At 47.0% G+C, this 10,378-nt stretch overlaps 1 protein-coding gene across 6 annotated transcripts in view; it reads left to right on the top strand.

Annotated features, from left to right (window-relative positions):
* Window positions 1-12: 12 nt before the first annotated feature.
* Window positions 13-10,378, top strand: part of zzef1 (zinc finger, ZZ-type with EF hand domain 1) — a 30,883-nt gene continuing 20,517 nt past the window's right edge. For 2 of the 6 annotated variants that reach the window (XM_042218859.1, XM_014335031.2), the window contains exons 1-21: window positions 13-554; window positions 1,472-1,616; window positions 1,734-1,928; window positions 2,027-2,210; window positions 2,297-2,496; window positions 2,913-3,123; window positions 3,217-3,333; window positions 3,953-4,131; window positions 4,534-4,632; window positions 4,722-4,813; window positions 4,912-5,057; window positions 6,745-6,850; window positions 6,962-7,180; window positions 8,340-8,431; window positions 8,558-8,775; window positions 8,863-8,996; window positions 9,072-9,139; window positions 9,226-9,340; window positions 9,425-9,590; window positions 9,699-9,820; window positions 9,910-10,032. In XM_042218859.1, the coding sequence (XP_042074793.1) occupies window positions 141-554; window positions 1,472-1,616; window positions 1,734-1,928; window positions 2,027-2,210; window positions 2,297-2,496; window positions 2,913-3,123; window positions 3,217-3,333; window positions 3,953-4,131; window positions 4,534-4,632; window positions 4,722-4,813; window positions 4,912-5,057; window positions 6,745-6,850; window positions 6,962-7,180; window positions 8,340-8,431; window positions 8,558-8,775; window positions 8,863-8,996; window positions 9,072-9,139; window positions 9,226-9,340; window positions 9,425-9,590; window positions 9,699-9,820; window positions 9,910-10,032 (3,345 nt within the window). In that variant the 5' untranslated portion in view covers window positions 13-140. Of the gene's footprint in view, window positions 555-1,471; window positions 1,617-1,733; window positions 1,929-2,026; window positions 2,211-2,296; window positions 2,497-2,912; window positions 3,124-3,216; window positions 3,334-3,952; window positions 4,132-4,533; window positions 4,633-4,721; window positions 4,814-4,911; window positions 5,058-6,744; window positions 6,851-6,961; window positions 7,181-8,339; window positions 8,432-8,557; window positions 8,776-8,862; window positions 8,997-9,068; window positions 9,140-9,225; window positions 9,341-9,424; window positions 9,591-9,698; window positions 9,821-9,909; window positions 10,033-10,378 lie in introns of all 6 variants that reach the window. The other 4 variants (XM_014335033.2, XM_014335032.2, XM_014335030.2 and 1 more) reach the window with 2 other exon arrangements.

Raw genomic sequence — 10,378 nt, 5'->3', positions numbered from 1 at the left:
CGTCAATGCGGTAGTGGAGTAGAGCTCTGCTGTAGGTGAACGCTGGAGCGGTCTGTGTACAGACCGGTCCAACCGCTTCAGAACTCACGCCCAGTGGGCCGCAGGGGTTTTCAGGGGAGCCTTAGGTCGGCGAAACAAACATGGGCAACGCGGAGAGCGGCTGCGGCGGAGGCAGCGGCGACGAGGAAGACATAGAAACGGAGAGTCCCGGCTTCGCGGAAGACGGTCCGGCCTCTGCGACCGCTGGCGGCGGTGTTGGAGGCGGCGGCGGCTCTGGTTGTGGCAGGAGCGGAAGGGGATCGAATAACCTACCCGTGCCCACTGGTGGACCACCCAGCCCCGGGGTCCTCTTGGAGCAAGTGAAACTGAGAGAAGCGGCGGCTCGTATTAGCGACTCTGGAGTCGCCATTCACGAGTCCGTCCTGGCCGGGAATGAGGGTGTCCTGATGCGGTGGCTGGAGGACCGGTTAAACCGAGGAGAAGAGTCCGTTAATATTGAGCAATTTTGTGAGATGTTAGAGAGCAGAGATGCTCCGAGGGACGAGTGCGAAGAGGTATAAACCTGCCGTGGCCTTGCTCACGTTTCTAACGTCACATGTTATGATTGGAGCCGTCGCGTCTTCTCGTTTTTAGCCCAGGTTCGAGCGTCGTGTTCGATAACTTGTCGCCACGCCCATTCAGCGTTTGTAATCAATACGTAAATACGTAATTAAGTCTTTGGGCTGTCACGTGCTTTTATCATTGTCGGTCAACAAATCTAAATAGCGCTGTAGTGATCGAAGAGAGGGCTCTGTTATCAGGCTTCACCTGTGACAGGTGAGTTTGGCCAGTCACGGTTCTGTCGGCCAGTACCAGGTCGAGTAACGGGACGAGCTATCCTGGGCACGATGCACGAAGCAGCTCGGGAGTGTCGCCTGGAACAGACGGGCTCCAATTCTGTCAAACCACAACTCTGTGGCTGATTTGTAGACTGTGGCTCATGTGCCGCTGAACTTGGACAGAAGGGGGAGTTTTCTAGCAGCCCCCCTTTGTTTTTGCCGTTTGTAGATTTCTAGAAGTTGCAGTGGATCGAGTAAACGAGCTGACATAATGTCACCTGTTCTTGTGGGGTTTGTCACTAGGTTTTCCGCTTTGGTCACTTGTAGCAGACCACGTTGTTTTGTCTTCTCTTGACTGGTTGAACTAATGCATGTCAGTCTGAGCTCTTTGTAAATCCTGACTATCAAAGCTGTGCTTTAAATAGGGAGTGGGACGGTGTTTCTTTCAGGAATCAAGCCACAGACTCCAAAAGTGTAGCTACGTAACGTAGTCTGCAATAAAGATGCTTCCAGCTGAGTGCTCCTTATGTTAACACCAGTTGTTCAGCCATTTGTGTTTTAAGACTAATGTTCTTATAGATTTTTGCAACACTGTGAAAGTGAGGAAGTAAATGTTGGTATAAAAGAGTCTTTGTCCTTCTCCACTGTCTCAGGCCTTTGGTCAGTTTGATGCGGAGGGGGATGGAGTGGTGGACATAGAGAGCATGCTGGTTGCTCTGAAGAACTCCAATGGAGCTAATCTACAGGGAGAGCTGAGTAATGTGATAAGACAGCTTCAGGCCTGCTCGCTTACCCCAGGTACGATACGTGATTTGTTTACCCGGATAAACAAACTCGACCTTATTTGAATCAGTGCAGCCAGCGTGTGGCCAAAAAGTTAACCCGTTCATTTTTCTTGTGTTTTCCTTTCCACAGGTTTTGTGGACATATTCTCCAAGACCAAAGACCGATTAGGAGCACACGCCTCTAAAATTCTAAAGTTCTTACACAGGAATCGTATTCCCAGCAGTGCCATCCCTTTCCCAATTTTAGAGGGCTACAACAGTATCTGTACCATGAGGTCCAGTGTGGTGCAGGACTTCTTGGAATTCCTCTTGCAGAAGGAGAAAGGTGAGCATGAGTGTTCTCTTTAGTAATTTAAGGCTAAATGCACATCCAGCAGCGTCAGGCCTGTGGTGAGGCTGTCCTCATGTGAGTTTTTCTTTCAGATTTGGATATTCAGTACAGAGCAGAGCTGGACCGTGATCCGGATGTAGACATGGTCAAGGTCGTCACTCAGTGCTACAGCACAATAGAAGCTTCGTCCAATGTTGCTGACATCTACAAGATGACAAATGGGGAAACGGCGTCTTTCTGGCAGTCTGACGGCAGCGCTCGCTCGCACTGGATACGGTAAAAGGCAGCTGAGTTTCTGATGTTTCTAAGCAAGTCTATTAACAGATCTAAGGTGGAAACTCATCTCCTTTCTCCCTTCCCAGACTAAAAATGAAACCGGATGTTGTTTTGAGACGTTTGGCCATTGCCGTGGCTTCTAATGACCACAGCTATATGCCTCAGCTAGTGTCAGTTGCTGTGGGGAAGAACCGGCGTTCTTTGCAGGAGATCAGAGACATCCGCATCCCGAGCAATGTCACGGGCTATGTAGCTCTCTTGGAGAATGCCAACATCACACACCCCTGTGAGTCACCATCTCACTGATGCTTCTAGGTCACACTATCACCTGTCTGAACATAAAGCGTGGTGTAAGCTTCATATGAGCTTTGTGGGGTCATACAGTTGTGCCTCCTTATTGGGTCCACATGCAGGCTTCCACAAGCTGAAGATCGAGGGGATCCAGTCCAAGAGAGAGTCTGTTTTTCAGCTTACAGGCCTATGTATGCTCCACATGTGCTCCTTTTTAATAATGACACACACACCTAAAAATCGTAGCTGTGCTTTGCATGTATTGAGGTCCCCATAGTTAAGTCATGTGTTTCACATGTGCCTCCCTAATCAATATTTATTCTACAGTATCTTCAACGGTGCTCTCCTTTCTTTCCTGTGGGATGTATCTGATTTTTCCGTTAACCACATAAACTTGTCACTAAATCCCAGACATCCAAATCAACATTAAGCGGTGCCTGAGTGATGGATGCGACACACGGATTCACGGCTTGAAGACGCTGGGTTATCAGATTACCAAGAATAAAGAGATGTCTGTTTCGGATGCTTCAGCCGTCTGGTACCTGTCTCTCCTCACCTCTTTGGTCACTGCGTCCATGGAGACGAACCCTGCACTTGCCCAGACCGTCCTTCAGAGCACACAGTAAGATGCAGAGCTCACTGCATGTGTTTATTGACATCACATTTGTAAGATTCCTACTGATGCCACTGGTTTCTTTTGTTGATTCACTTTTAGAAAAGCCTTACGTCACATGCCGCCATTGTCCCTTACACCGTCATCCACAGAGTTCCCCAGGTTCTTTTCTGCGAACATCTTGGAGGAGGTGGATGGATTTCTCCTCAGGATAGCAGAGTAAGGCACTGTGGCACAGACACCACACTGAGCTCACCATGCTGACGTCATCTCAGTAAAAGCAGGTGGAAACAAAAATACTGGTTAACTGAGGCGGCGACACACTTTGTTCCATTTGGTGCTCTGCAAATCTAATTCTGCCGACAGAGGCAGAAAAACACTGTTTTTTCTACTCTTAGATATGTATGATGTCACTAAGTTATCCCTAATCTGGTCATCCATGCACACTGCTCTGACTGTGTGCTTACAAGTCCCACCTGTTCTGTTCTCATAGGCTGAAATGAGGAGGAAGTAAAACAGCTTGTTTAAGGTGGAAACATCTACTTGTGTAGAGTCCCTTTATTAACTCTGTAAAGCCACAACCATTAATTCACCGTCAGGAAATTCACATTTTTTAATCTTCTGACAAATTTAAAACAATTTAATATCAGTTTGCATTTACGATTTTCAATGTGTCGAATTGTTGCTAGAACTACTTGATCCACTTGGGTTATACAGGAAACACTTCCTAAGTTCAGCTGAGGTCAACAACAACACAGCAGGCACATGCTGCTGAGGAAAGTGTGCGCTGGCACGACAAGTTTGACTCATGGCAAAGTATTTGTTCTCCTGTGTGCAGCTGCTGTGTGAGTCCTGATGTAGAGCTGACCCTCCTGGCCTTCGCCCTGGCCAGAGGGAGTGTGGCAAAAGTCATTCAGGCCCTGTCCTGCATCAGTGATCATTTAGACACCAAGTACAAGGCCTCGCCTCTCATCGTCTCTATGGCTTCGGTCCGGCTACGACTGCTGTATCGGAACGGTAATGTAAACGGCTCTTCTTTCCCTCTTCTTCTATTTTTTTTTCCAACCCTTTATTTCATTTTTAAATGAAAATCACAGAAAACATATTTATAAACCACACCGTGATAATGCCGCATGAATATGCAAACACAAAACGCTAGGTTTATACCGTTTGTTCCCATCATTACTGAAAAATAAAGAGTCTTTTCCTCTTCTTCACACGAGGACGTTGAAATCTGAGAAAGTGCCATTTCTGAGGAGGAGTTGCATTAGTGGAAAATTGCTTCTTCTTTTACAAAGCTGCGCTGCAGTGTGCTGATTACTGCCTTCCCGTCCTCCAGTGTAGTAACAAAGTTGCAACGTAATGGAACGCGATCATATGATTAAGTGTGCTGTGATTGGACGTTCTGGCTTATTACAGGGAAGCCGCTCCAGCTGCACTTACAGGCCTGTGATGTGAAGAGCAAAGATGAGAAATCAGGACCAGAGAACATGCTAACAGAGTACTCCACTGGAGATGGTACAGCTGAGATCAATAACGACTGTTCTTCAGATTGAGTACAAAATCAACATGACGTAAAGTGCTGCTGGATACTTTGTCCTTTGCAGGTTTTCTCACAGAAGCGGGCCGTTTGAAAGCCAGCGTAATCCTCTCGACGGAGGACCAGAGCAACTTCCAGGTCACTCAGATAAAGATCAAAGTGAGACGGCCTATAATTTTACCATTACAGTGCAAAATACAATAACCTAGACGGAGGATTACGGTGCTGCAGGTCTTACACTGTGTTTGTGTGATAAGGTGCGGAAAGGAGCCATTGGACCGAAATGTGGTTTAGTGTTTGCGTATAAGGAGGACGACCCTTTCGATGCAGAGAAACACTTCAAAAGGTTTAAAAAGTATCACTCCTGGGACTACAAGGACTTCAAAGAGTTTGTACAAAGCAGGTAAGGATTTGCAGCTATTTTTAACTATTTATTTGTTCCTATATTTTAGTTTGAAATGCTCTTGTGATAAGAACAGCCTGACACCGTCTCACTAAAATGAACCATCCAGTCCTAAAAGTGGGACAAACTTTAGACCCCTCAGCAGTCTGTATGTGTGTGGGGCCCTCAGTGGTTGATACTGTGTGTAGCTGACACAAGGCATGTCTGCCTTCTTTGCTTCCCCTCATACCTGCTATCATCTGCTCTTCACTTACCACTGGAACTGTTCCTGCTTCCCTCAAACTTGCCGCCATCACCCCAATATTGAAAAAAATGGTCTAGATCCCAGTAATTTTGAGAATTTTTGGCCTATTTCCAATCAACCAGTCCTTTCAAAACTTCTTGAGAAAATAGTTGCACACAACTCCACTCACATTTAACTAATAATAATCTGTATGAACAGTTCCAGTCCCGCAGCACAGGAACAGCGCTTATAAAAGTAACCAATGATCTTCTTATGGCAGCTGACTCCGGTTTACTTTCTTATTCTCCTCGATCTGAGCGCTACTGTCGACACTATTTCTCACTCTGTTCTCCTCAGCAGGCTAGCCTCCATCGCTCTCTCCCATACTCCACTAGCCTGGTTTTAGTCACACCTGTCTGACCGCACTCAGTTCATTCGACTGAAATCCTTCACTTCTCAGCCCGTCCCTCTGACCACTGGCGTGCCCCAGGGATCTGTCCTGGGCCCCTTCTTTTCATTATCTACCTTTTTCCGCTTGGACACATTTTCCATAAACACAATATCCAGTTTCACTGTTATGCCGATGGCACCCAGCTGTATCTGTCCACTAAACCTGATTCTGCTCTCCCCCGTCCTCCCTCACCCTCTGCTTAGCTGAATTAAATTCATGGTTCTCTTCTAATTTTCTCAAACTCAACAGTAACAAATCCGAGCTCCTCTTGGTCGGCTCTAAATCTACATTATCCAGAACCAACAGTTTCTCTGTTACTATCAATAACTCGCCGGTCTTCTTGTCTTCCTCTGTGAAAAGTCTGGGTCTCATCCTCCACAGTACTCTGTCTTTAAATTCACACATTAATAATGTTACTCGGTCTGCATGTTTTCAGTTGCGCAACATTAATCGTCTCCGTCCTTCTCTCTCCCCACATGCCGCTGCCATTCTTGTCCACAGCCTTGTTACTTCCCGGATCGATTACTGTAGTTCACTTCTTTCTGGTCTTACTCAAAAATCCACCATCAAGCTCCAACACAGGACTCTGCTGCTCGTATCATCACCTGGACCCCTTCTGTCCACCACATCACTCCTGTCCTGCAGCAGCTTCATTGGTCAAATATCGCATCAATTTCAAAATACTCTTGTACACATTTAAGGCTATTCATCATCTCTGACCTGGTTCACATCACCGCCCCATCTCGGTGTCTCAGATCTTCTTCTTCTCTTTCTCTCTCCGTCCCCTCTCCTCGTCTTGCCACCACGGGGAGCTTTCAGCTGCTCCTCCACTCTGGAATTCCCGACCTCCTGATTTAAGAAATCTCGCTTCCTTCTCTCTCTTTAAGTCCCAACTCAAAACTCACTTGTTCAAAACAGCTTATTCCACATAACCTCTCCACTCTGCTATTTTAAATTTGTATCATTATTATTGTTATTATCATTATCACACCATGCTGTCACCTGACCTGCAGCACCAGGACTCCAGCGCAGAGTGAAGACGAGCCGATTGGCTGGTTTGAGCTGGAGGACGACTGGAATGATGTGGAGATCAAGCTGCAGCAGTGTCGTGTTGCCAAGGTACACACTACATCCAGTTAGTCAGCTCCCTTCATTGTTGGTGAACGTTTAGTTAGTCTTTAATATTGTGCTGTCATTGTCACACCACCTCTAATTCTTCCGTCTTCACAGTTCCTGATGGTGAAATTCCTGTGCACCAGGCAGGACAACGCCGAGCGCCTTGGTGTGCAGTCCCTCAGCTTCAGTGGCTACTTGTGCCCTGGGACAGAGAGGCTCGCAGACCTGGATGACCTCAGTCCGAAAGGAGAGAGCTTTGACGGTGATGCTGTTACCGGCCTTTGCCTGCTAAACAAGACGCTCTTCTTCATACAGCAGCTCACACGAGACATGGTACCTACTTATTAGATAAAAATACCCCATTTTATCCCCAAAATTGGGAAATTACTGTGTGACAGCAGCCAAAACATGAAAAATGACTTTCACTATATTAAAATGTAAGAGAAAAAAAGCATCACAAGACGAAATGGCTCCGAAGAGTTTAAAAAAAGTTTTATTTCTTTGTATTAAACTATTAAACTAAGACTCGAGCTTAAATCTGAAATGAATGCAGGTATGAGGTGGTAAAGATTTGCTGCATCTGAAACAGATTTTAAAGAGAGCGTCCTTCTGTGTGTCCTGTAAGCGGTACAGAGGATGATCAGGATTATCAGCATCCAGTCAGCGCAGCCACAGACGTGTTGGCTGATGGAGCAAAAGGCGTGCTGATTCAGCAGCAGTGATGAGTTACTGTGGCGAGTTAGACAGCTAGCAGCTCAATGTTGAGGCCGCGTTCCCTCGGTGACGTTTCAGTCATAGCTAGTGCACGCCGCCATGCACCTTAAGTGTCCTGAAACCAGACACGGTCACACTGTGGTTTGGAAACGTGTGAGCGTGGCAATAACTCCACTCACGATGCTCCCACTGGGCTCAATAACCTCAGTAAACTCCACTGCTGTGTTTTGCAAACACCTACATTTCCCACGAGGATCTGCTCCATCACTAAACCCTGTCATTTCCTGCTGGCTCCTCTGAGATCAGAGGCTCTGGGCAGTAGACCTGTGAGCACAATCAGCTGGTGACGAGTCTCCATTAGCAGGAGTTAGTAGAGCTGTAAAGACTGACTTGCATAACAAAGGCAGCTGCATTTGGTTGAATCATAACAGGCAAGAAAAACCAACTTTATCGGTGATAAAATCATTCAGATAAAAAAAGAAAACTGCCACTCAGCACGGTGCAGGGACCGTAGGATGAACGCAGTAGTCACCGGGCCACATTCAGATATAGTTTGAATACTATTAAGACCGTTATTAATCTGGAAAGTGCTGAAGAGGAAACTCCTGCATTTAAGATGAAGAAACCTACAAGAAAGCAAGAGAAAAATGTAACCTGTACGAAGTCAGTGAACTAACCTGAGACATGAGACAGTGCGCCCCCTGATGGCCATTCAGAGTCATTGCAACATGTTTCCCATCTCTTTATGACTGATAGAGCTGCGTGTTTGTGTCTGCAGGATGCCTCTCACTGCAAGCAGAAGTATCTGTTGGAATTCAGTGGCCTCAGCCTGAGCCTCTTCTGGAGCTTCTACAGCAAACTCAGGGAGATGTGAGTGAAGCTCTTCTCTCTGCCAAGTCTGGCAATTGTTGTTAGAATTACTGGAATGATAATTACCACTGAGTCAGTCAGTGGGAGTCCATGCCTGCTGCAAGTTAGCATGTTTCTTTCTTCCAGTGAGGGCGAGGAGGTGACGAAGAGCAGAGTTCTCCTCCTCCAGCTGATGCAGAACTGTTTCCCCATGCTGCCCACCCCCCGGGAGTCCCGGGGCAAAGAGGAGAGCAAAGTACCAGATGAAGCTGGCGCAGCAGCTCGTCCATCCATGTCCAGCAGCAGAGATGATCTCAGTGACTCTATGAGGGCTGTGTGGGAGCTCTACACTCACCTCTGTCACAGTAAGGAGCCGTCACAGAGCGAGGGAGCAGCTTTGTAAGCATCAGAGAAATCCGGCGTAGCAACCCTGTTTGTGGTTTTTGTTGTAGTTGTGGACAGTCCGGAAGGTGAGACATCCGTGGAAAAGGCTTTGCACACAGAAGCGGTGAAGGCCGTTCTTCATGGAGCGGCTGTTTTCTTCCCTGATAAACGTGTCAGGCGAGACAAACTCTTTCACATGATGGTGAGTTTGTAAGTGTTATTAAGCAGCAGCAGCGTAACGATTCTCCTAATGTGTATTTTTGTGTTTTTCCAGAAGAACATTACAGAGGAGGATCAGCCAGAGTCGGTGAAGGTTACCTTTGAATCCCTTTGTAATTACTTCAGGTAAGCGCTGTACAAACACGTCATCATATGGTCCTGTCAACATGAGACATCCCGAGGAGTCGGTGACGTCTGTGCTTCCTCTGCAGCGATCAGGATCCAAGTGGCCTTCTGCTGCTCCCTCCTAAAGGAGCTCCCTCAGACTTTGACATCAGCCCAATACTCTCAGTCATGGAGACGCTGCTCCTGGTTGCCACCAGAGAGGTAAGCCCGCTTCTCACGGGTGGACATCGAACGTTTCTTTTGTCTTTCTAAAGTTCGCTTCTCCTCGTGTCTTCTGTCCTTCAGTGTGAGGTCATGATGGTGGATGAGAATAGCGGCGCCAGCAGATCGGTCCTGCTGTCGTTGTTCTGGGCTCTGCAGGGCAGTCTGCTCTCCTGGTGCTACCTGCAGCTCAAAGGAGGAGCGTCCACGGCCATTGCAATGGAGCTGGCCAGAGACATCCTGCTGAAATGTGAGACGCGTCATTCCTGACGACATACGTGATTGTCAGGGGTTGTGTGTTTATCAGAGCATGCACAACAATGTGTGACTAAGCTGTATGATGATTTGTTTTCAATAGATGTGGATCAGTTCTTGGAAAGTGTCAAGTCGATCCTTGGCTCACTCTTGGAGAGGTACACTGGAGCTCAGATTACTGCAAAATTAGGCAGCTCTATCATAGCCACAGTCTTCAGACAACTGGTAATGCTCTCTTGTGTTATGCACGTTAATTGGCTTCATAGACACATCTAGAATAGTGCGTTGTGAATAATTGGTTTGGGTCCTGGCAGATGATCTTCCTCTTGGAGCTGTGCCCTTTGGACATCCCCCACAGCCTGCTGCTGAAAAGCTTCTCCTCGCTCGTTGAGCTGCTCAGAAGCCTGTCAAGCGACACCGGAGACATCTTTTCTAAGGTCAGTCCACTTTGACCGCTAGCATTTCTGTTGCTTTCACCCATCGTAGGGGTGCGAATGAAGCCGATATCATGTATTTGGGGAATGGAGGGTCCAGAAGGACCAGTCTAATTAGTGGTGAAAAGTATTTAAAACCATAAGAAAGGCAAATCACGTGTTTTTGTGGGAAGAAAGCCAGTGTTTCTTTCTGAAATGCATAACAGAGGTACTTGTATTATCAGTCCAGTTACTTTTGACCTTCAGATAACGGAGGCTATACAGTGGGGCAAAAAAGTATTTAGTCAGCCACCGATTGTGCAAGTTCCCCCACTTAAAATGATGACAGAGGTCAGTAATTTGCACCAGA

This window comes from Haplochromis burtoni, unplaced genomic scaffold (genome assembly GCF_018398535.1).
Source record: "Haplochromis burtoni strain Fernald_Lab_line unplaced genomic scaffold, NCSU_Asbu1 Contig_24, whole genome shotgun sequence".
Lineage (NCBI taxonomy): Eukaryota > Metazoa > Chordata > Actinopteri > Cichliformes > Cichlidae > Haplochromis > Haplochromis burtoni.
This window is presented reverse-complemented; position numbering and strand designations above follow the sequence as displayed.